General features: G+C 32.5%; 1 protein-coding gene across 1 annotated transcript; it reads right to left on the reverse strand.

The window, feature by feature from the left end:
- Window positions 1-3,306: 3,306 nt before the first annotated feature.
- Window positions 3,307-27,601, reverse strand: Lapsyn (Leucine-rich repeat activity-regulated protein at synapses). Its single transcript, XM_088230048.1, has 4 exons — window positions 27,178-27,601; window positions 8,473-8,674; window positions 6,181-6,745; window positions 3,307-4,495 (listed from the first exon to the last, which is right to left on the reverse strand). The coding sequence occupies exons 2-4, from the start codon at window positions 8,665-8,667 to the stop codon at window positions 4,221-4,223; spliced, it is 1,035 nt and encodes a 344-aa protein (XP_088086174.1). The 5' UTR covers window positions 8,668-8,674; window positions 27,178-27,601; the 3' UTR covers window positions 3,307-4,220.

Below are 27,601 nucleotides of genomic sequence, written 5' to 3' on the forward strand. Positions count from 1 at the left end.
ATGAGATGTTTACCATTTCAACAATCTCACGCAACTTTATTAGGCGATCATTCATAACTATATCGAGGATTTTCTTAATATTTTCTTCAGTAACCACCTCTTTTGGCCTTCCTGTTGATGGTATTGTTGCAGTGCTTGTTTGACCGCGTTTAAATTCAGCAATCCAATATTTTACCATGTAATCTGACGGAGCAGACTCACTGTAATGTTTATCGAGCTTTTCTTTTGTCTCTTTCGCCATTTTCCCTTTTAAATAATAGTGTTTAATCACTGCACGAAATTTGCTTTATTAAATTTTTCAAGAAACACAAAAGTTGTTTTCTTCAAACGACTACAACAAATAAACTAATAAATGAATTTGGGTGAAATTTAAACAGCTGCCATTTGACAGATCGCAATTTAGAAAAAATAATTCTTTTTTGTGTTTGTGCTGCCATCTAGCGCTAGGTAGCTTCTTTATCAATCCGCCCTCGTATATACATATATAAATTAATCGCCGTTATTAGTCTTGCAAAAACTCGAAAATGGCTTAATAGATTTACAGGCGTTTTTGCAAAATTTTACTAATTTACATCGTCAAGGTTTATAAATAAAAACATAGGAATTATTCTTAATTCAATGAAAATGAATATTGAGTGGAAAAAAAGCTAGAAGCATATATGTGTTTTTCATCGATTTTCCAGGGTCACATTCGACTAAAATGCATATATTAAAAAATTAGGAGGATGTTGAGAGGATGGATTTTTTTTATATTAAAAAGTTTGTATTTTAACGTTTATAAACAATTATTTTTAATGGATACTAAATTTAATGGATATTCGCTAATAAGCGGAATGGGGAATGTTGTAGAGTATCTTCATAAAAGTGGCCACTTGAACCCAACCTATGACAGGTCATAAGCCCTGTAAACGCTCGAATATCCATAATCTTGAAACAAAAAATTCTACCCATCTCTGTAGTGATATAAATAAAAAAAAAAAGGATACTAAATTGATAAATTTCCTTACAATTTCTTATTTTCTACATATTGACTTTTTTTTCAAGGATTTTGAGTAATGTTTATATAATTTTAACTGAAATTTGATAAATTTTTGAAAAACGGATTCTTACACAAAATGCACCACCATTGGTAAATAGCGCAGAGTTTGACATTTGCAAAAAGAATTCTTGGTAAGTATATTTGAAAATGAATTATTTTATGTTTTGGAATTCAATCATAAACAAGTACCTACGTACCTTATTAAACTCAATATTTGGATATTAATATTTTTTTAAGTTTTAGAGTTTAATAATGAACAAGTTTCTAGGTACCTACTTATCATTAAAAAGTCTTTTTCCTTTTATCTGGACAGTTTTTGCACACTTTCACGACACGGTCATTTTTCTTTTCTTCAGTTTTTGAATTAAATGTCAAGGTCAGGTCAAAACCTGACGAGTGGTAAAAAAAATACTAAATTCGCGTTGAGCATAAGTTGAATGTCATAATTTTAGAAGGCTCAGGGTAAAACACGATCTGACTTTTCTTCTTCTTTTTTTTGTTGCAATAGAGAGGAAAAATATTTTGAGAAGGCAATATGGAAAGCGACAAGTCATAAGCCCTGTAAATGCCTAGACTTCCATATCCCCTTCTCAAAATGTTTTTCCTCTCGGTTGCTACAAAATTATGTTTAATGGTGTTTTATTCATTAGCAGAAATAACATGTGATACACATAAAAAAAATAACATTGTTTAGTATTCATTACAATTTTTCCAATTGTTAAAATACTTTGTAAGGAATGAAGTAATAAGGGAATGGACGCAGCAAACACTGAGGCACTGTTGGCTTAGCCATTTGCTGCGGATGCTTCCTGAGAGCCTTAACCACGCTTGCCTACTTTACAAGGCATCGGGTTCTCGATGTCCTGGACGTCCACTGCTGACTGTTCATCAGCAGTTTGTGTCGGAACTACGGGATGAGAATCTGACTTGGGAAGATGCTTAGGAGCTGGCAGCCGACAGAGATGCGTGGATCTTCGTGGACACCAGTAGCGTGCGTTCCATTAAGGCACAAAAGCAGTGCCTACCCTACTAGAATTTCATTAAAATAATAGCAAAAAATAATATCAAAAATATTAGTAACTCTTTTTAAAATTTGAAAAACGCGACAGAGATAATTCGGTTAAGTAATATAATATTGTACCGATCAGCGCGCCGCTATCGGCCTGGGTCGGGAGAAGCACGAACTACAAATGCTTTTTTCCTCCAAAGGAACAAAACGCGATGCGGTAACGAAATATGTATGTGTGGGTTTTATTTCAGTTGTAATTACGCGTGTATGTGTAAGCTAGTAGGCAGTGCTTTTTGAACGTTGGTAGGTACATTGTTTTAGAAAGAACAAACGAATACGTTATTGACATCTAGTGTTTTTTTCGATTATTATTTAATAAAAGACAGTCATGTCGAATAAATAACCTCAAATTGGTTTCTGTTATAATTATACAATCGAGAGTATTTTTGTTTCGCGTTTATTTAAAAAAATTTAATAAAAAGATAATTTTTTGGAACTTATTGATTTGCTAGCTAAATATATCGGTATCTTGGAAAATCACTTGCAATTATCTAGTAGTGCATTTACTAGAATATCAAATAGAGCCCAAAATTATTTAATTTCGAGTGTAGCAACCGTAATAAATGAAAATATAAAAATATTTTAAAAAAGGATTTCGTAGAAATATATCATATAAATTATATTAAAAATAAGAAATATGTTATACAAATTTAGCATTTATTTGGATATTTGATGTAGCTTAGGTAATTTCAATATTAACTACCTACAGCATAGTGATTCAAACTAATGTGACTAGTGAAGGAAACTGTTTGGTAAGATTGATTAAGTACTTATACCATATAAAACGTACTTTTTTTCTACTGCCTACCCTAGTTGAAAACTCTGTGCACGCGACTGGTGGACACCATATGCTCCAACTAGGGAGCGGACATGGTATGACGATGATGATGATGCAAAATACATTTTTAGTCTTATTTTAAAATTTCAAAAATATATTCTGTAATTTCAAAATAAAAGTACATATTATTTGATAGTGTACAGTGCAGTTTCAATCTTAATAATAATAATAAACATACCAATATCTCAACTGAGACAGATGATGGGAATAATTATTTGATAGATATCCCAACTGAGATGAAGGAATTATTGGCGATGTAAAAATCCAGGGCTGTCAAAATAGACTTGAAGAAATACTTTGTTTTTTTTAATGCATTATGTATGTGGGTGGTTTGGAAATAGTTTTAACAGCCAAAAAACATTTGTTGCTAATTTTCAAGTTTATTATTGAAAAAATTTGAATACTGTGGAATTTTCTGTGCGGTTTGAAATTACAACTATTTTTTTTAGTTAACAGAAAAAGTACAATTCACAATGTATGTAAATATATAGAACAATATACATATCAGTAGTTTTATTTTCTGTAAATTTAATGAACTGCCCGTGTACTATGTATTAAAAATGAAATGCAAAATATGCATAAAAATAATTAATTAGTCAACATTATTGCTATTATTATGCTAAAGCCAGGCACATATCGCTAGCTCAGAGCAACAGCAAGATAAATCCAAAATTTCTGATTTTGAAATATGCATGCGGATATATTAATAAAATAATGTTTTCAAACAATAAAATATTGGAGTAAGATGGTTAATCTGTGAAAAATATAGTATTCATAATCTACTTCAAATAGTTAAATTCAGTCAGACCCTTAGCACACCTCAAGGTCCGATTATCTCGGAACATGTTCTTCAGAGATATCTCACTGTGGCTTCGGGCTAGCGATATCCTATACATTTAAATGTTACATATTGTTTATATAAAATTGCATGATTTTCAAATAGCACATGCGCAAATTTATTATTAATGGCACAAGAAAAGTCAATGCAAATTTACACTTTCCAAACAATTTATCTATTTTCTCACTAACACTTATTTTACAAACATGGCATTCTTAAAATATACAAAGTAAATGAATAAGTGTATTTTATTTGGTGGTTTGTGATATTTAATTCTACTCAGTCATTCTTATTTTAATATTAAATGCTAATATTCGTGTATTTTGTAAGTAAAAATTACATTAAAAATAATATGCAGCTTTTTTAAAACCACCTTTTTGATTTTTAAGATTATATCACTTTTTGTTAAATTCTACCGTTAGTTACTTTCATTGGCTCATGAAACATCACTTAACAAGTTTAATGTTTTGTTGCTTTGAGCTTCAGTTTTCTTAAGTTTTTTAAGGTTTTTGGTTTTCTTCACATTCATCCGGTGAATCCAATACAGTAATATGGTGAAGCAGACCAGGAAACCCCCAAGTGTTCCGGCTATAATGATCCATGTCTTTTTGGCCACCTTCTCCATGATTTTAGTTTTGACAGCAATTCGACATTCTGAGTGTGTTTTTATATCGTCTTCGCTAAATTGCACATCAGGGCAATGTCGAGTATCTGCAAAATAAATAAGAATGTTACCAAAAAACACAGAGTTCAAGATTCTGCTCAGTAAATGGTCAATTGTATATTTTGAAATCGTGGTAACTTTTTAAAATTATTTTCAAAAAGTTATGTAAGTAGATGCAATATAATATCATTTAAATATTGTTAATATTACTATAGATAATAACAAAGAGGAACTGCAATTCTTGGTAACAAAGGTTTACGATGTATGCAAGGAAAGTGATTTGCTTATGAATGTCGATTAATCGTATGTGGTGGTTTTTGAAATAAATGAAAGTATGACTGAATGTAAATTCACTATGAATGCAGTTATACTAAAACAAGTAGAGGAATTTGCGTATCTGGGAAGTATGTTCACTAGGGATGGAATGACTGAGAAAGATATTGAAAGGAGGGCGAGTGCCGGGAACAGAGTGAACGGTGCACTTAAATCAACCTTGGCAAATAAATGTTTGTTGCAAGAAGCAAAATTAGCAGTTCACAACGGAGTCCTGGTCCCGACCCTGATGTATGGGAGTGAAGTATGGACTTGGAAAAACAGGGATGAAAGTAGACTGAATGCTGTCGAAATGCGATCTCTCAGGCGAATGTGGTAAAACTATGTATGATAGATGCACAAATGTTGAGATCCGTACACTATGTAAGACTGAGACAAGCATTATCGACAAAACCAAGAAAGGAGCTCTGCGCTGGTTTGGACGTGTAGAACGAATGGATAGCGAAAGAACGGCTAAGAATATTTACAATGCAAATGTTTATGGATGCAAAAATAGAGCAAGACCGAGAAAGACATGGCATGACCAAACCCAACAAATACTTGAAGATGGGCATGTCAAAAGCCGGAATAATCGTCGCGCGTGCATGAGAAAATGTATGAATGTAGAGGAAGCAAGATCTGTATGCAAAGATAGAGTGATGTGGCATTTTATCCTCTCTGCCTACCCTTACGGGGAAACGGCGTGATGGTTTGTTGTTGTAGAAATTATCAGTGTGATGAAAATATTTGTATATTTATAATCAAAATGTATAAATTAGTTGATTTAAGATGTCTGACAGAATTCAGAGCTAAATCCAAACTGCTGTGTATTTTAGCAGAGATGAAGAAATCTTTTTTAGAATAGAATATGGAAATCTAGGCAAATCGACATTCTCAGTCAGTTTAGCTCTCGACTCAAATTGGACTTTTTTCCATTTGTTGTACCCTCAATTTTCAAATTAGAGTAGTGTTACAAGTTAATTAGATTAGTTAGAATGTTACCAAGTAAATATATAATAATAAAGCGCTTTGTTTTTAAACCACTTGAGTTTATTTCAAACACTACTAGTTTCGAAAGGCACAGACCCTTCCGTTCAGTTTATAATAACACCTGTAGATGGAAGGATATGTCTTCCGAAACTAGAAATGCTTTGAAATAAACGTAAGTGGTCTAAAAACAAGTTTTATTAATTATAAAGTTAATCATGTTATTCCACAAAGTTAATGCCGATTCAATCAATCATATGTTAGGTACTCAATATGTTTTAATGGAAAAAGACAAAATTGTTAAGTGTCCATAGGTGATTTTTCACAAAAACAGCGCTAAAGAAATTTGCCAATAATTACTATTATCATTGGTTTAACCAATATTATATACTCAATACTAATATATCTTTCAATAATTTCTTTAAATAGTCACCTGGGCTGTCAGGATTAAAAATACTGTATACATCTGGAATAACAGTAATATGTTTCTCCGTAAACCACATTGATAATGGCTTATATGTACATGCGTCTTCTGCATAAATACTGCCAGTAAGATCCAATGTTAGGAGTCCACAGAATTGCGTGAAATCTTTAAGGACGAGGTTTCTTAACAGGTTCCCAGATATGTTCAAATGTTCCAATTCTGACATAAAACCGAAATCAGGAATCGAAGTCAGTTCGCATTTTGATAAACTAAGAAAACTCAGCGGAGCTTTCAGAGGTTTCTCCATGGTTTTCAGATCATTTACTAAATTGATTAATGCGTTATCCGACATGTATAGTTTCCGCAGTGATGGCAAATTAAGGATGAAAGCTGGAATGGTGATCAGGGCGTTCAGTGATAGATCCAAGGTCTCCAAAGATGTCAATGGGTTGAAGGTACCAGCTTCGATGTTTTGTATCATGTTATCGCCCAAGTATAAAAATCGTAAAGATGCATATCTTTGAAATGTTGAATTCCGTAAATCTCGTATTCTATTAAAGGACACGTCCAGAATCTGAAACAAGCCAGAAAAATCTATTTGAAAACAATGAAAGTATGTTCAAAAGTTTATTAATAATTTAAAATACATTTCAATATTAAGATAAAGCATGCAAAAAACTTTAAAGGGGATATAGTTTCACGGGGTTTTATATAAAAATACATATGAATATATTTTAATTGATCCCTTATTTTTCTAGAACGAACATCTTATGTTCGCGTACGATTCATATAAACTGTCAATCAAACATTGCAGTAAAAAAATACCTTTTTAAAAAAGTAGGTATTATTTCACGTCAACCTTCTCACCTATGGGAATTGAACTCGAGACCATTGCATAATAGTAAAACTTCTTAACCACTACACCATGCAGTAGAGAGAACCATACATACCTATTTTTTAGTTAGGATATAAACACAATATACCCAGTTTTTGGTATGCTACTATAATACGTAAACTTAATTGTTAGCACTTATGCTAAAAATAAACATACTTTCTAATGTAGCTATGCTGAAGTAAACTCACTTTTTCATATGTACAAATAAGCCGCCCTTTTGATATCCTATAGTCCTTAAAATATAGGTTGATTAGAATGACAGCTGTCAAACTAATTTCATTAGTTACAGGAAATTACTGATCGCTGATCAAATCGATTTTATCTGTTATTTCATGCAATCATGAAACTCTGTTTCCGAAAATTGATATAAAAAACGCAAAAACAAGCCTATTATAGTGTGTTTAACACAATTATTCACCAAAAAACAAGACATTTATACTTTTTTCATCAACAACATCAAATGAATTAGGTATTTTTTTATTCGATCAATTTACATTGATCAATTTGTCAATTTGTCCTATCTCTAACGTTTTTGCAAAATGATGTAACCTTGTAAGAACGTCGTTAATAATTAGGTTTATTTTAGTTTTTTTGTTTGTTTTAAAGCTGATTTTATATATTAATGTTGATATATGTGTCAAGCATTGTATTAAAAAAATAAATTAACACGCCAGATACGAATGATTTTTCGTGTGTCAATATAAATAACTCCTTTGACGTTACTACAAAGTTATGTCGTCACTTTTTCTGATAAATGTCATTCTAATCAAGCTATATTTTAAGACATTTAAGTTTGTAATTGAAAATTCTTGATGGAAGTTCATTGTAATTTATTATATAAGACGAGTGATACTTTAATCCTGAAATTTGGGTTATCCAGTGACCGGTTTCATCGCTTTCGCGACATCTTCGAGACTGGATGTCGCGAAAGCGATGAAACCGGTCACTGGATATTCCAAATTTGAGAATTAAAGTATCACTCGTCTTTTATTTATATAATAAACTATATTTTAAGGACTATAATATAAACTTACATTTTTGTATGCTAAAATACACAGATTTTTTGCTACCCATACTGAAATAACATACTTTTTGGTACGCTAAAACGAATTTACTTTTTTGACAACTATGATTTTACACTAGAATATTTCATAGTCCCTGGACTGGCACCTGAAGCGTAATACTGATCATCTTATCTTCATGTAACAAAAAAATACCCAGATAAGCTGCGGTTGGTGAACCAATGCAATGCCTTGTGCACCATTAGGTGCGGAAAGGGAATGGTAATGCAAAAATACGTTTATGCATGCTAAAATAAACTCATTTTTCGGTACCTTTGCCAAAATAAACACGGTATTTTGGGACCTATGCTAAAATAAACTCACTTTATGGTAAAATAAACCCACCTCAATGCTGGTCTTCAATGTCGCAGGCACGGTGTGCAAGTTGAGCGCGGCGCAGTGCACGCCCAGCATGCCATAGGCGCGGTGGTAGCTGCAGCGGCCCGGGGCGGCCCCCGCCAGGGGCGGCGAGGGACTCGGCACCAGCGCCCCCGTGGCCCCCATGCACACCGCGTACACCAGCGCCGCCAGCCACCGCATGCCGACCCTGGGAAGAAGATACTTTTTAATAATATTTTAAGTATGTTCAAACGTTTGTAACTTAAATTAGCGTTTTAAAAAGCAGACAATATTTTTAAAAAGCGACCTCAGAGAAAAAGCTTTATTTTAAATCCAGTATTGTGTAGATTTTTATTCCGCATATAGCAAGCAACAGTATGCAAGTTTTTAAAATATGCCTTTAGGCATTCTATAAATACTTATACATTTTTTGTAAGGCAATAAATTATTAAGCAATTTTATAAAAAAGCCGTTCGCTCGTAGGTCAGCTTATTCGGAAGAAACGCATCTACATTAATAATGGTTTCAGCTCTATTCATGAATCAATGTATGGAAAATATGTATATAAGAATTGTGAATGTAACAGCGCGTAATGTGGTATTTTATTTTCGATTTATGTTATTTATTGACAGTGAGGAAATTCGGTGTTTTTTTAAAAAAATGTTATTTGTTAATAGACTATCAAACTAAGCCAAAAATTAAAAATAAATAAATTTGGGTATCGCATTATCAACGCTATGATTTTTTTTGTAATTTCATAAATACTCCGCCCGAGACATCACAAGTTATCGTCCGTAAGTTCTGCTGTTTGGTAAGTTGGCTTCCCGAAAACCGGAAATCTATCACAACACTATCATAGGTTGATTCAAAAGAACTTGCGACATAGTTTAAAGTAGTTCGTTTTTATTAAAATCATTTTTATTCTTTTTTTCATGTATTTTCGAAAAAATTCGCCTTACAATTAAATGCTCTAATTTTTACCGCGCGTAAGAAAACATTTTTCGTATCCAATTTCCTGTAGCACTGAGCTTCCTCGTTCTTGATGTAATTCTATAGGTTATAAATGAAATATATATGTTATAAATTAAAAATACTTTGTACACTTCCACTTATTTGACCAATTAGCGCTTTCATATCTTTATCATCATATCATCTTTGGCGGCCTCCGCGGTGTAATGGATAAGACGCTTGACGCACGCACGAAAGGTTCCAGGTTCGATTCCCAGTGAGAACACAACAATTGGATATGATTTTTCTCACGCCTGGCTGGGTGTTTTGTGCTCTGATTCAGGGCCTCCTAGCCTTTTGTGGTGCAAAAAATATACAAAAACCTACCTTAGTAAGCCATTTAAATGCTTTTAATACCCCAAACGAAAAAATATTCGTACCTCTTGCTTATTCGTACCCACACTCTTGTCTATTTGTACCCACAAATCCGTTTAGATATAGGTCGCTATTTTTAGTACGTGTGTTCAAGGTAAAATTAGCATTTATACAGTCTTTCCAATGTTTTGGTTTTTTAATTAAAAGGACTATTTATTTATATTAATTAATGGTCACAGTTTTTTTTTAAATAATTTTTACTTTCAGGTTAATTATTTTACCCATCAATTTCTTAACACAGATTTTATTTTTAGCAAGTGGAGAAATTAATAAAAAGTCATGTGTTTATTGCAAATAAATGTAATAAATAAATATACGGGTCCCGTCCCGGCTTTTAAATAAATACAGATAGTAAAAATGCCTTGGAATTGAAGTGTACCGAGAATAATAATATTAAAAATATAAATGATGGATTTTTCGGAGGCGTCCCTCGAGCTCTTAATTATAAACGTTCCACAAATTACTCCCAGAGAGCCCAATGTTTGAATAGTAAAGATCATTACAAGTCCCATAAACGACGACTTCCCCATTCCCATCTCAAAAAAGTAGTTCTCCGTTTTTGTTATGATATTTGCGTAGGTAGAATTCAGATCTTGTCTACAAATATTTCGAATCAAAACATTATTCAACAAAATTTTCTGAATTAATTTGGATGAATCTCACACACATCGATAACAGTTTCAACTCCTTTCAATTTATTTATTTATTCGTTCACGTAAGCAGTTTACAAAAACAGATAAACGTACATATTCGGATCACAGGTCAAGACTGCTAAACTACACCTTGGTAGTTCTTTACAGAGAGTAGGTACATATACAGTAACATACACGTAATATAAACTTTGGTTGCGCAGAAGAATACTTCGAATCTCACGGACTGATCGTGTCACCAATTAAGCAGTTTTAAGCATTACGAACAAAGAGTGGGAGTTACTGACCACTGTCAAAAGAAGAAAAGCCTCATATTTTGGTCACATATTCCGCAATGAGAAGTATGCCCTTCTCCAACTTATTATGGAAGTAAAAATAGAGGGCAGGCGGGGTATGGGAAGGAAAAGAGCATCGTAGCTCAGAAATCTCAGATCTCAGACGGTGGTTTGGTGTGCCGGATGCAGCAGCGCTGATTAGACTATTATACTAGCCCAGGATCGTGTTGAATTCAGAATGATGGTCGCCGACCGCAGGTAGAAGCCGCAAAAGAAGAAGATACACGCATATTACACGATGCAATAATTGTGTAATACAGGTGATTACTCAAATCAGCCAATGACAGGTCATACGCCCTATAAATGTCTTGACTTCCATCCTCCCTTTTCAAAAACGTTCTCCACGTGATGTGGTAACTAAGTACACGCGAAGGGTTCCGGGTCGATTTTCGGTGTGATCTAAAAATATAAATGGGATTTTTCTGAAGCCTGGGTGTTCTGTGGTGCGATTCACACCTGCATTTGGTTTGGGCCCCCTGGCCTGTTACGGTGCAAAAAATACAATACAGCTGAAGAATCTACGTAGGACTGCCTGCAATATATTATCCATTTACCAAAATATTGGTAGTTGGCATAACTACAAGTAAAGACAATACACACAATACAGATTTCAGATTGATAAGTTATATTGTTATATATTATAATGACGACTGTGACACGGTACAAATTCTATGTTTACACCCAAGGGTACACAAATTACACCAACCCCGATGATGGACGCTGCAATGTCCGAAACGTCGACAAAAATGCCAACGACACACGCCACAATAACCAAGAAAAATTATAATTATGTGAATAAGACCCATTTTCTTAAAACAAAAAGACCGATTAAATTAACTATTTTCTTATCATAATGTGAAGACAGGTGTCTACTGACAAGAGAATATAATAAATCAATAGGACAATGTCGATTTCGCCGATTTAATTCAAACTAATGATAATAAATAGAAGATCTATTCAAAATCGAATTCCGAAGGCCAAGTCGTTTTATTTTTCTGAATTTTTTTCCATGCGCACACGTGTTTATGGTTTTCAATCGATGACCCTCCGCTTTCGGTCGATTGATTTTATCACTTGATAAAATTGGTTCTAATTGGAATGAATTGCATAATGGTACCAATCTTTATCATTGTTAGACTTAGTTCCTTCCTTATCGATGAAGTATTGCACAAAGCCAGTTTGTTTGTTTTAAGTATTTTTATCTTCACATGATACGTGACGTTTCTTCTTGCTACCTAGAAAAAATATTGTTTGAAAGGAGATTAATTTGTTTAGTTTTTTATCATTATTATCAGATTCATAAATAGATTCGATACCTCCAAGAGAATAAAATAAAAAATCGTATTTACGTGACAAGCGCGATAATACCTACTAGGAAATTCCATAATCAATAGAAAATGCAAACTTTGTGCATCCCAGGTTCGTTAATTTCAGTTTATAGTAAGAAATGTGACGAAAAAAATGTTTATCGAAATTCCCTTATTCTAGAATCAAACACGGAAACTTACACCCTTCTCAACACCACACATGCATGTGGCGGCCAAGAATTAAAATTATTATAATACTTATTACTCGTATATTTATGCATAAAATTGACTTTAATTTAAATTAATTAGTTATTTAATTATACTTATTTTTATACTATTTAACCATATATTGAGCATTTTTCTCCATTGCATAGGTATAAACGTTCAATATAAAATTATAAAAAGTATTTTAATATAATTATATCGTATATAACTTTTCATTTTTCTTACGTGCTAGTCACACTTAACTTTTTACACTAACGCTAGATCCGAGACGGGTTGTGGTCCCGTTGTAGTGTCTCGGACTCGGAATCTAGAGGTCTGAGATTCGAACCACAACTTATTTTCTATTTTCTACCGTGGTAGTTTACATACACTAGCAGTTGCTATGAAAAATACTAACTGAAATAGTTTAAAGTTATCATTTTTTTCAAAGTTCTTTCCAAATTACAATTAATTGTCAATATATAAATAATTTCTTCCAGCATCTTCCGTACAACCTAATTCCCTTGCGGGTACAGACACAGTCGCTGACTTATTTTCCAGTTCAATATTTTATATATTATTATTTTATATATATATTATTTTATATATATATAAGTATAATTTATTTCGACACTTTTGTGTGGTGAGACGTTTAAGCAGTTCGGTGGGACAGATCTATGACTAATAAAACGCGTTAAAAAAATTATATCAGCCATTTTATGTTATATGTATGTATTGTATAATGTGTATAATGATGACTCTTTGCATGAGTATATTTTTTATACGGTGTCTCCATACTGTTTTCATGGATCAAGCTTCCAAGAAGTTAACGGAAGATTATTTATTAATTGAACAATGAGCGCAGTCGGGTCATTGCGTGATCTGTCTTATCAGTTACCAGGAGTTGAGCATAGATTATCATATTATTTATGGTGCCGGGTGAAAACTTAAACTTTAACAGAAGTCTCGCCCCGACATACGTTTACTAAATACTCGCAGGTACATTAATTTGTCATTTTTAAGCTTATTTTTATCTTATCCACATTCAGTGACTCATAGAGCTCTGCATTTGTTCACCAATCGTAGCCCATTTTCATTATTTTTTTGTTACATGCAGGCAAGATGATTAACCTTATAATTCGTGTGCTAGTCCAGGGACTATGAAATACTGCGGTGTATAAATACCTGTCCAGTATGTTTTATCAATTTGGTCGGGAATCGAACCTGAAACATCACGTATGGCAGGCAAACGAGCTAACCACGACGTGGACAAAATTCTATTGGATAATATAAACGTTTTGTACAAATTAATAAAATAAAATAATGCTTCATCACTTCTTCCATTCATATTTCGTATGACAATAATGAGGAAGTTCAGCGGTTTTTTTTATTTTATTTTTTTTATTTTTTATTTTTTTTACATTGTTTGTATTCTTTTTTTTATATGGAATAATGTTCCCTCACTGGGGTGTCCCGTGCCGAGGGAAACATTTTACAAAATGTGAAACATGCCTAAGATTAGCTATTTAACAAAGTTAACATAATAATAACAACAAAAAAAACGTAATTAATAAAATTAACCTAATTATAATTAACATAATAAACAATAAAAAACAAAAATATTCATAAAAAACATAACCAATTTATATAGACCAATTTAAAAAAAATCATAAACAGTGCATATAGTTTACCTATTTGGCTTGATCCACTCATCGATCCGTGCGCAACCCACCTCCACTATCCATTTCTTAATACCAATTTTATATTGTGAGAACTTACTAATTGTCATTATGGATAATGGAAGTAGATTGTACACTTTAACCGAGTAGTAGGTCAATCCTCTTTGACCGAAGGTTGTATTTATTATTTTATTTTTTTGCAGCATCAGGGTGTATCTAGTAACTCTTGTATTTGTAACGGAAAGTAGAGAATAATGTTTTCGTGCGTACAGTAACAAAGTTTGACATAAAGTTGTTTTTCAAATTTGACATTAAGATTTTCAAATAAACTAAACCATTTTTTTTTTTTTAATATATCGCATTATCAGCGCTACGATTTTTTAAGTTTATATTTCTGAAATAACTCCGTGTGTTACGTCAGAGGTTCATCTCCACTTATTCAGTTCTTCCTTTTGGTCCAGAAACGGCAAGCAGGCCGGAAATCTTCCATAGCTCTCATATCATAGGTTGATTCATATGAACCAGTGACCTCATTCAAAGTAGTGCGTTTTGATTAAAATATTTTTTATTATTTTTTTCGTACATTTTCAAGAAACTTTGCCGTACAATTTAATGCGTGTGGGGCTGATGTTCCTCATTGGGTACATAGGTGACATAAACTGTTGTTAGGGGACCTTGATTTATTTTATCAAAATTTAAACATAACCGTGTTTATCAGTTTGTGGCCTATTTTCAATAGTGATATGTCAAGAAATTTAAACTGGTCAAAACATTTTAACTGGAAAATACCTTAAAATTAGGAACGATACATTTTAAATAACCCATTAAAAAAAATTAAAAAAACATATACAAGACATAACGTCAGTAAGTGGTAACGCTTGTAAGTTGACCATGGTGTAAAAGTTTCTTTAGCGTAGGTATCTGGCGACCACTAAACAACTATTGTAACGTACCTCTATCATTAATTTGTAATCAGTCGTACCTTACGCTTCAGAGACCAATCTAAAGTGATTGTAAAATATTTTTTACTTAATAGCACTTCTAAAATGTTTATATTTCGACTTTTGGAAATCGAATTTGGGATCATAAGCTCGTTAGTCAAGCGCGCTAATTACTACACCCCGGTTTGAACGTCCAAAGACATTGCATACTACAATATTTTTATTATTTACCAGTGCTAAATTATTTTTAATTTAATGTATTATTTAACAAAATTGGTTCGCAGAATCTAGTATTTTTAAGGAAACGGATTTAAAAAAAATAATATATATATTTCATTTTAAAATAATATAAAACAATAATAATTATATTTAATAGAAACCTGTTCTTAAGAAAACTGCAAGCATACTTTCAATATATTTTTTTTATTAAATCTTACCCGATTTTCAAATTAATTATTAATGGTAAAAAAAAACATTAAGATTTTTTACGTTATTCAGTTCAGTTTAGTGCCGAAAATCGGCGTGTATATTAGTAAATAATACAATTTGTTCTTATTTATTGTGTATGCAGATAATTGGTAAAATTTCATATTAAAATTTGGTAAAGTATCCAAAATAAAACACTTTAATTGGATTTAATTTTCCTTTTGAAAAAATAATTCAGATGTTCTTTAAATCCTGTCACATCCGATACCACGATAATCAGTATGGGCAAGAAGACTTATTGGCATATTTAAAACGAAGAAAATTTGTAAAAATAAAATATTAAAAAGAATAAAAGGTTGCTTACTTCTGCAGGGGAGAAGCGAGGGGGCGCGGCCGCGTGGTTAACGGTGTGTCAGACACCCCCCTCCTCGTTTCTCTCTTACAGAAGTTAGCAACCATTTGGTTTTTTTAAAATATTTTATTTTATAAAATTTTATTCGCTCTAAAAAAATATTTTAATGTGCTAATATGTCTTCTTGCTCATACTGATCATCGTGGTTTCTGATGTGACAGGGTTTAAAGAACACCCCGTATGTGACGCGTTTCGTCTTGTTAGGACATTACCAAACACTAATGTTAAGAAACGCGTCACATATATTTAAAAAATAAAAGTAGATTTAAATTCAATAAAAGTAAAGTTGTTGCAACAGAGAGGGAATTTTTTTAAAAGGGAATATAGAAGTCTAGGCATTTACATGGCTTATGACAGCCGTCTGCAAATATTTGGACGTACTCAAAACATTATTGAATCTAAAAGAAGAAGTATAAAAATTGGAAAATTGTTTTCAGGCGTTGCCTAGTAGGTGAATTGGTTCAGCCGGATGAATCTCACCCACGTGATAAAGGTTTCAGCTCCTTTACTTCACAAAAATCGACCGATGGAAGAGTTAAGGAACTTTGGATGTTTAAACATGGGCAGAAAGGTGAATGTTACACAGTGTGTAAAGTGGCCACTTAGACCAGCCAATGACAGGTCATAAGCCCTGTAAATGCCTAAACTTCCATATTCCCTTCTCAAAAATGTTTTCCCTCTCTGTTGCACCAAATTTAGATCGGAATAACTCCCTAGGGAAGAAATCCAGCCTGTCTGCAAACGTTTGAACACACTCAAAACATTGTCCAATAAAAGTTTATTATTTTGGATACCTTACCAAATTACAATATGTTCTGTTTGCAAAATACTTCCTTTAAATGTAATACCTATGCATGATATCACCAACACCATGTTAAACATTTTGAATTCCTCAGCTCATACAAATTTAAAGCAAATTTTTAATAGCGATATCCATAGCCACAATACGCGCAGCTCGAAAAATCTGCATATACCAAAATTTCATTTCACCAAGTTTGCTAAAAAGTCCTTGGAGAATATCCCTCGAAAGCTGTATAGTAAACTACCGACTAAAATTAAGGAAAATAAAATGCGTAAATAGAAAAGCGCATCTCAAGGCCTTCTACCTAAACCTTTACTTGGAAGATCTGAGTGAAAGTTATTTCTGAAAGTTTCTTCTTCTTCTTTTCGGTTAAGATCGATTAATCTGGTATCAGCTAAAAGCTAACCCCTGAGACTTTGAGTTTCAGCTGTTTTTCCCTTTCCTTCCGGGTATTCGGCAAACGTCTGGGATTTCGTGGGCCATGGCATAGGGGATTTCGGAACTTTCCATTAATGGAATTATTGACGTAGTCTCTCCGTAATCTATTCACTATGCCCTGGGTATCGCAATCCCGTCTAACTTCTTGACTCCGGATTCTGCCTCTTTGGGTTTTCTCTTCGATTGCCCTTGGTGCTTTCATCTCTGACGTTCTGAACATTTACTTAGTTTTTCTATTTAGTTTTTCTACTTGGTTTTTCGTATTTTTAATTTCTCTCTATCTATCCTCGCCTCTATTGTATACACCATGATTGGTGTGACACACGTTTTGTAAATCCGAATTATGTTTCCAATAATAATGTGATCATCGTACCATACGACATTTCTTAGGCATCCAGATGTTTACTAACTGAGATGAATATGTTCTCATCATCACTATGGCTGCTTCGTCTTCGTGGCATGTGATATTAACGACCCTATTTCCCTAAGTAGATTCACCGCTCTTTTTAAAAGCGTTTTTTAAATATATTTGTTCTGCTTGTGTAAGAAAGGGTTTTTGGCGTATATATTGTGCTATATTTAGTAATAAAGGTGCTAAACTTGCTTTGTTTCTTTGTTGTTCTCAATATGTGTGTATTTTTTTTTTGTTAATATTATTTACGTTCCGAATTGAGTTGTTGTAACTCCTGGGAATGTAATTCAATGTATTGTACCTGTAAAATACTTTGTGGATTATTATTTATCAAAAAATATCAATAAAAATAAAATATAAAAAAACTGTGAAAGGGGTACAATTAAATAAAATAAGTTGTAATACGATATTATGTAAAATCAAATTTAAATTAAATTCTAAGCAAACATATTAGATACTGTCTATCTTAACTAGGTACAGTACCATAAATACCTGTTTTAAGGTGCTCAGATTTTTTTAAATGTAATACAGCATATTTAGTCTTAGTAATAATGTATACAGATGATTTAAATGTGGAAATCTTAGAAAATATAATATAACATTGAAAATCTATCAAAATGATGAAACTAAAAAAATATCAACTGTCAAAGTTTATGAAATTGAAAAAAAATATTTAAGAAAAATAGTTCATTAATTTTTCGTTTACGTCGTTTTACATTATTCTAATGAAATGAAATGAAATTATAATGCAAAGGTTTTGATGGCCATGTCCGTTACTTCCTGATGGAAGGAATTGCATTATTGTTCCGCTCTTTTATTATATTATACTTAAAAACAGTTGCCCATTTAGAAATAGTTGTACCTACCTACAAGGCGGCCTTGAGATGATGATAATAGAAAAGAACATTAATAACACAATATTACGGCAGTAACCCTAAATGCATAATTACGAGACAATCAAGTGCATGTACATGCATTATTGTAGTTAGACATTGATTCTTATAATTTCTATCTGATTACTATGTCTAGGTACGTCGCGTCGTTGTAAATTTCTTGCCACGTGTACCGACAGTATTATGCCAAGAAAATACCGGAAGTGATGCTTAATGATACGTTATGCTTCACTGAAAAATACCGATTCGTGATAGTATGTACAAAACCAGCTAAATTAATTCATACAAAATAATACTGACATAAAGGCGTCTGTCGGTTACAATGTTTATAAGAAAAAGATGAGCAGGTGGATAAGGGGTAGAGGGTAGATCTTTTTATATCCTGTAAAGTATTTTTATGACTAAAAATTGTGTTGCTTTTAATTGTCAAATATCTCCTTATTGTTTTTATTTACATGTTATATTTACTTTTCATGTTTAGTCATTTACATTTGTTTTAATTTTCGTATTATTTTTAATTTTTACATTTATGTTTAATTTTTTTATTATGAATGGTATATTATTCTCTAATTTATTTTTGTGCTTCAACTTTTATTACTATCGGTATATTTTCAAATTTGTATTTATGCTTTAATTTTTATTATTATACGTATGTTTTCTAATTTATATTTATGTTTCATTTCTTAGTTACTAATGGTTTATTTTATAATTTATATTTTTGCCTCAATTTTTATTACTATCGGTATGTTTTCTAATCTATAATAATTATGTCTCAATTCTGAACTATTTATGGTATATTTTCTAACTTTTATTTATGCTTCAATTTTTATTATTACCTTCAGGTTTTCTAATTTATATTTATTTTGAATTTTTTTGTAGTAGTATTTGAAAATTTTCAATTTGCATCATCAGAAGAAGGCCCTAATAAAGGGGAAAAAAAAGATCGCAAATATTTCTTTAAAAAAAACAAAACATTTTTACCGAACGACTTCCTAAGTTTGAGAATAATCTATGTACCTATATGTAGGTACTCCAATTAATTAATTACTTGATAGTCATCAGTTAAAAATTTAAAACTAAACCATACCCCACATCCAATTAAGTACCTTGTTTATTTTTCTTTTGTTTGGTCCATTCAGAGTTTATACACTTCATCCAATTTATCTTAGAAGTTTATTTTAATTATTATTGTCAAGCTAACAGATTCGAATAGTCTATAGCATATTCTTCCTGTTTTAATAAAAATACTATAAACTTTTTATTTTAATATTATGTTTAATAAACGTTTCGGTTAGAAGAAATTACTGTACAACAATAAACTTCCCAAGAGCTATGTGCAAAAGTGTTGAACAAAACAAACATATTTGTTTATTTTTTCCATTGATTTGCTTTCTTATTTATTGTAACTTCTAACTAACAGTGGGTGGCTGTCCGGTTTCAAAAGGATTAGCCGACTTTTGTCGTTTCCAGGGGGCGCCGGATTGCTTTCGATTCTCATCGTTGTGTTTATCTTATTTTTTACTATGGGTTCGGTTAATTTGATAAATTGCAATCTGTCGTGGAGACTCCTTTCTTGCTCCCAAATCTAAAAGCACAAACACCGCCCACAAGTTGGACTTCCCCACATGGAAAGTTCTCAATAGACTAAGGGTAGGGGTGTCTAGGTACAAATACAATCAACGGAGGTGGGGTTTTCTGGAGGGAGATGACATGAACTGCGATTGTGGAGAGTTGCAGGATGATCCTCATCTGCTGCGGTGTCCACAAATGCAGTTAACTTGTGATGAAAATGATTTGAGGATGGCCACTGACAAGGCAATATCTGTCGCTGCACACTGGAGTGGCAAGGTCTAAAGTCCGGACCCGATAAGTAAGTAAGTACTAAAAGTGTATTGATTTGTATATTACAAATGAATGGTGTTTTTTGTATTTGTATAACAATACTAAACTTACTTATGTGATTTTCAGACACACCTACGTATATTTTATTAGTTTTTTTCTGATTAAAAAGAGAGTATTCCTTTGTCTAAAAGGTGAACATTTCTATTGAAATATCTATCAACATTGATGAACTCCTTAAGGGATTAAATCCCGTACTCGACTACAACGATTTGGTCAAACTAAAAAAAACTATGGTTTGTTTTTTTATATACGATTCAATTCGATACAATTCGTTGAATTAATGAGTTGAATAGAAGCTATTTTGCATCGTAATTGGTTGTGCGATAGAGCAAATCGTTCAGTGCATTTTGTATCATCCGTAATATAATGTATTTGGGTGTGGACATGGACAATCTATCTAACTAACCGAACCCTTTCTCGGTTCATAGAGTTTTCGCTGACAGACATAACAATCGAATCTACATTCTACACCAGATATGAATCGTAAAATCAAATTATAAATATGAAAAAATATATTTTATATAAATATACGCTCTCGCTTTCGATTCCCGTCAAATCGGCTTGCAATATTTATAGCTAAAATTATGCTAGTACTTAAATACGTATTATACGTATATACGTATATTATATGATTATCGTGTCCGGGTGTAAATGAAAATGAAAATTGATATCAAGTAGACATTCGTCCGTCTTGTGGTCTGGTGATTATTATTATATATAATTTATATAGCGCCATTTTTTTGTTTAATCATCTCGAGGGCGCTAAACTTTGGATTAGCGTGTTTCTATACCATGTGGGAACCTGAAACGTGAGCCTGATCATCTTTCCTGATCATCTTGATCATTGCTAAAATGGAAGAAGTTAAGAAATATGGATGCTCAAGTATAGGTAGAATGGTGAATGTGTGTTAAATGATAATTTAAATCAGTCGATTTCTGGTAATAAATCCTGTAAATGCCTAGGTATTCACATTTTCGTCTCATTGAGACGAATTGTGGTCCCGTGGGTAGTGGCGCGGACTCCGGATCAGGAGGTCCGAAGCTCGAACCCCGCTCTACCATAATCATTTTTAACACCGTTATTTAGCATGTAAATAAAAGAGCCCCGAAATCGATATATTTGGGTAAATCATAAGACTGCGAACATTTTTATTTTTTTATAAAAAAATATATTTCCATCATCAATAATCATCAATTCCCTATGTGCACCTAGTGGCGTTTTAGGGCACTGCATTGGTACTCCAATCACAGCGTATAAACGATCATTTGTAATAAATACGAAGACAAGGTGATCAATCTGATGCTTCAAGCACCAGTACAGCGATTGTGAAATATTGCAATAATATCCACTTATCAAACAAACGTCTCTTATCCATCCTACTGGCAATCAAACCCGTGACCTCAAGCATGATAGGCAAATACGCCAACCGCTACGTAACGAGGCCGACTTATCCCCACTCGATTTCCTTTTTCTGGATATTTACCTGAGAGTAGCTATCGAGTCAGAAACACTTGTCTAGGGTTCTGGTTCTATTTCACACACATAGGTAACGTTATTCTTCATTCCACTTGGACACGGGATATTCTCTGTGTTTTTAAAAATATGATACATTGACATATTATTTATTTAAAACGCCACAAATAATATTTTCTTTGAGAAGTGTCCATTTATCTGAAGATGAATCTAGCATCTTAAAAATTAGAAAACAATAGAGGAATAAGTATCACTCCTTTTTTACAATTTTAAATTAATAAGGGTCCATGAAATACTGTCTAGTAAAAATTTTTTTTTACTACATAAGGGTCTATGTAGCACAAAAAATATTTTTAAATGTATAATTTTGAATTCCCACGAAAACGGTCATCTGCATTACGTCGCGATTCGTGTACTATGTTTGTGATCGTTTAAATTAAAATAGGACTTCGTCACGAATCTTGACGTCACAATTATCACGGCCAAACATGTTGCGTTTTTGTAGGGACATACTTTTTAATAATTTATTTTTTCGTGTATGAAAACATTGATTTTGAAAAAACAATTAATTTGTCTAAATCCATTTCATACATTGTTATCGGTATTCGTGGTATGTGATAGGTACTTCTTCCCTATTATGCATAAGTAATAATTCACAAATGATTATTTGTTTTCATTGCGAATGTCGAAATTAATGTTTCGAGTTTTTCTTCTGGTAATTTCCACTATTAAATTAGACGTTAATGAGTCGAGGTGCGCCATGATAAGTGGATAAACAAAAATTGCGAGCCATTATTTTATCAGATGAGTGATGGCCTTATCTGTCAAATTTTCCGGGTGATTAATAAACCTGACAATCTAATACGCAGAGAAAATTCTTAATCATACAGAATCAAGAAACATAATTTGACTATAGATACACATTACACACCCCACGTCGAATAGTAACACTTAATAAAGAATGAGCAACATTGAAGTAGACATATTAAAATATATATGTAAATTTACAGGAATTATTCATAAATGGTATTATTACACTATTTGATTCTTGAAATACAAAATAAATTCAAGTAATTTTAAATTACATTTTTATTACATTTTACATTTATTGTAAAAAACCATCACGCCGTTTCCCCGTAGGGGTAGGCAGAGAGGATAGAACGCCATAACACTCTATCTTGGCATACAGACCTCGCTTCCTCTACATTCATACATTTTCTTATGCACGCACGCCGATTATTCCTACTTTTGACATGTCCATCTTCAAGTATTTGATGGACTTGGTCGTGCCATGTCTTTCTCGGTCTTCCTCGTTTTCTGCATCCATCAACATTTGCATCGTAGATCCTTTTAGTCGTTCTTTCGCTGTCCATTCGCTCTATATGTCCAAACCAACGTAGCACCCCTTTCTTAATTCTGTCAATAATGCATGTCTCAGCCTTACACACTTCACGGATCTCGACATTTGTGCACCTATCATACATCGTTTTACCACACATTCGCCTGAGGGATCGCATTTCGACAGCATTCAACCTACTTTCATCATTATTTTTCCAATTCCATACTTCGCTCCCATACATTAGAGTTGGAACTAGAACTCCGTTGTGAACTGCTAGTTTAGCCTCCTGCGATAAACATTTGTTTGCCAAAGTAGATTTTAGTGCACCGTTCACCCTGTTCCCGGCACTCACCCTCCTTTCAATATCTTTATCGGCCTTTCCGTCCCTAGTAAACATACTTCCCAGGTACACAAATTCTTCTACCTGATTCAGAATATCTCCGTTCACGCTGATCTCACATTTAGTTATATTTTCATCCCTTTCAAAAACCATCACTTTCGATTTATCAACATTCATTTACATTTATTGTAATAAGTGGTATAATGTATAAAGTATTAATAATATACATAAGCTTAAAATGCATGTATAAAATATAATATGAAAATGTATATGCGAATATACTCGTATATGTATGTGTGTATGTATGGTTATGAATGCATTATAATTGACCCGACTCAACACGGCTTTCTAGCGTCAACTTTCCGATTTTCTAGAGTCGGGGTAAGTTCACAGGCATGGGTCGTTCTTAATTGTACTGAACTGTGTCTCTGTCCCCAATAAATGTATGTTCAATGTTATTAATAAAATCGGCCTCATGGTGTTAGGGGCAGCGCGTTTGCCTACCATGCAAGAGGTTTAGGGTTCGATGCCCGACATGGTTGATATGAAATATTTATTTAAAATATTGTTTTAACACTAGAATATTTCATAGTCCCTGATGTACCTGAAGCGTAAGACTGATCATCTTACCTTCATGTAACAAAAAATGATCAAGATACGCGCGATGGGTGTACCAATGCAGTGCCCTATGCACTATTAGGTCTGGAAAGGGACCAAAGGTCCGTGGGTCGAATCCTACTCTACCCCAACTTGATTCCCATTTTCTAATAGTGAGTAATTTACAACTCGTTGAAAAGAGCCCTCAAAATGAAATATTTGGGTAAATCATAAGAACGCAAATATTTATTTTTAAAAAAAAACAAATAAAAAAATATAAAAAAATCTTTTTTTATTTGGTCCGCTTTAAATGTTTCAATTTTATTTTTTTTGTATAGGTATACGAGTATAAAGCAAACAACGCCTTTTACTAATGAGTTTATTGTGCATAATTTTTTTAGTCGGAAATTCTTATTTTCAAAGATTTATTTTACATATACGCATTTTTTATTTGAAACTTCAAAAAGTGTGTCGGCAATTGAAAAAGCAACCAGTATACTCACTGATGAACAATAAATAAACACATTTACAACCTTACTAGCCGCATCTCATATTTGTTGATTATTGCATTGTCATCAACAATTCGAACGAAAGAAGAGATAGCTAATCATTAGACGTATGTCAGTGCAAATAACATCAAACCTTTAATGAAATCATTCGTGTATGAAAGAGATATAAGTATTCAGGTATATGTTTCTGTGTACAATAGCTACGGCACTGGCCATCAGTAGTTTTTTTTATGTGCTATAAATTTGTAAAAATTGAACTGAAAAATATCGCCATTAACGTTTAAAAACTCTCGTGAAAAATAATAACCCGATGCTTGATTGGCTCGCTAATACAGTAAAACTAAGACTTATGTATATATTTTAATCTCTTTCGTGACAAGATCCCTTTCAGTAAAGTTGACTCTGTACGTGTCTGCTTATGATAGCGTCAGCGTTTTATTTACTTATCAAGCCCTTGTTATCTTCATAACACTTTGTCTTACATTTATTTATCATTGTTTTTCCAATCAAAAGATAATGACAATTTATTTTATGGGCATTACGTGATGAATTAATCTGTCAGAAATTTAGCACTCCCAAATTAGGTACACATATTATTGAATAAATGTACGCTACTTGGTCTTACTGATGTAACAGATATGTAATTTTACACTAGTTTATTGGAAATATAAATATATTTTGTACATAACAGCTTTTTCATACGTATTATTATTAATTTTTAAAACTTTTTTATTCATTCATTCCCTTTCCGCACTTAATATTGCATAGAGCACTGCATTGCTACACCATCGCAACGTATTTGATAATGTTTGTTACATAAAGGAAAGACGATCAGTCTTACGCCTCAGGTACCAGGGCAGGGACTATGACATATTTTAGTGTTAAGACACCGTTTTAAATCAATATTTCACATCAACCACGTCGGGAATCAAACCCGAGACCTCTTGCATGGCAGGCAAAGGCGCTGACCACTACACCACGAAGCTGACATACTTTTTTACACCTGTGCGAAAAAAAACTAAACATTTAGTGAACTATTTTCGTAATTAGTAAAAAAATCTAATGTATATTTTATCTAGTATATTTTTTCTGTTTATCGAATATTGGTTTTTACTAACAAGAAATGTAGGTTAGGAGACTTAAACTAAGTAAGATATTTTAGGCATTGAAGAAATGGATAGGTATTAATCAATTATAATCATTAAAAAAAACCTAAATGGTGTATCAAATTACTAATGTTACGGTAGTGATGGAAAATTTTTGGAAAATTGAATATTTTATAAATCCTTTTTGAAATTATCGATTGATTGAATGTTTGCTTAATTACAATCGTTTTCAGCGATCCCCATTTGCGTATTCCCGCAGTACCGGGCCCTCCTGCTTCTAACTTCTAAGAGATAAATATTTACAGAGAAGCCACGTCTATCACAATACTACAGTCTACAGCTACGATATAAGAATGAAAGTAGGTATGTAAATAATTTATTAATTAAGGTAATTTAGCAGCTTTTTTCCTTAAATAATCGAAATTGTTACGGTGTTTGCTTGTTAAAAATGGCAGGCGCAAATATATATTGATCTTGTATTATTTATCAAATCGGCATTAACGTTGTGGAATTACTTGATTAAATATATTAAATTAAACATTTAATATTGATTTATTATAGCAATTAAAGACGAGTAATACTTTAATCCACAAAGTTGGAATATCCAGTGACCGGTTTCATCGCTTTCGCGACATCTCCGAGACTGGTATCTTTATTAAGGAGCTCAGAGTATTTATACAAAACAGAGGTAAGAATAGAGAATTCAAAATTGTAAGAAAGTAAATTAAATAAAAAAACTTCCATCAAGAATTTTCACTTAAAAACTTAAATATTTTATTTTAAGACCTCTTAAATTTATTTCGAATCACTGCTAGTTTTGGAAAACACAGATTTTTCCGACAGTTAATACCGATTCAAATAATAATATAATTGTGGTCAGTACGACAAAAAAGGCGAACCTATACAAAAGCTAATAACACCGATGGAAGGATCTGTGCTTTCCGAAACTAGTAGTGCTTCAAAATGAACTCCAGTGGTCTTAAAACAAAGTGTTTAATTTTATATATTCATAATTATCCTCTTTTGTAAAATGCTTTATCTATCGCTAACGCTGAAAATTTTCTATCTTTTTTTATTTCGGTTCATATTTTTAATTGCCGCTTTGATAAAATATAAAAATTTAACACCTGAGAAGATAATTATAATTGATGAACTCATTGGTCATATGTTCATTATATATCATTACGAAGATAATCATTTGTTCTTATAATTAGATTTTTAGTAATTGGGATGGTTCCTAATGGTACGATTATCATTTTTATTTAAATGAAAAAAAGGTCTTATTTCTATCGTTTTCTACAAAAACAAGTTGCTAACATGTATCTTAATAATATTTTTCGCTAAAAAAGTCGTTAACGCGAGAAACTTGTTCCGTTTAATAATTTTTATTTTTTAAAATAAATGCCATGTTTTTTGTATTTGTCAGCATATCCAAGCCCACAACGTATATTTAAATTTAGTATTGTTGCACAATTACAAACCGGTACTACCGAGAAATCAATAATGATGAACTACCAATATTTTAAGTGCACTTATGTAATATTAACGATTTTGCAACTCACCTTTAATTGATAATGTCCACAATACAAAATATATTCGCGCGAGTAAATTAAATTTAGTCGGTCGCTGTTGAAAATATCATGTTTCAATCACTGAAAATTTGTTCTCACTGAAGATTTTCACTTAATTTTCGTTAATCCTCTCTGGAGATCATTATCGTGGCAACACTGAGCTTACTGCACTTTTATATTTTTGGGTTTGATATTTTACATAATTACTGTATTTAATATAGCTAATACAGCTCCCTGAATGCACTTTGGTTTTTATTTGGACGCTCGGAGAAGACTGGGATCACTCCTCTACAGGATGGAAGGCCTCAATCAGTTCAATTAACAAGATACATACGTAGATGGAACTAAGTACTACACTCCCGCTCGGTACTGGAGTTGCTCACAGTCCGAGATATTTATTTAAACTGACTAGACT

This window comes from Micrasema longulum, unplaced genomic scaffold, assembly GCF_059751315.1.
Source record: "Micrasema longulum isolate JH-2025_06_02 unplaced genomic scaffold, ASM5975131v1 h1tg000725l, whole genome shotgun sequence".
NCBI classification, from domain to species: Eukaryota; Metazoa; Arthropoda; class Insecta; order Trichoptera; family Brachycentridae; genus Micrasema; species Micrasema longulum.

What these genes read in the sequence shown, in the direction of transcription:
- Lapsyn (XM_088230048.1), bottom strand. Translation starts at nt 8,667, where the DNA reads ATGCGGTGGCTGGCGGCGCTGGTGTACGCGGTGTGCATGGGGGCCACG. An exon ending in CATTGAAGACCAGCATTGAG is followed by an intron (nt 6,746 to 8,472) that starts GTGGGTTTATTT and finishes GGCTTGTTTCAG; the next exon opens with ATTCTGGACGTGTCCTTTAA. An exon ending in TTTTAATCCTGACAGCCCAG is followed by an intron (nt 4,496 to 6,180) that starts GTGACTATTTAA and finishes TTTATTTTGCAG; the next exon opens with ATACTCGACATTGCCCTGAT.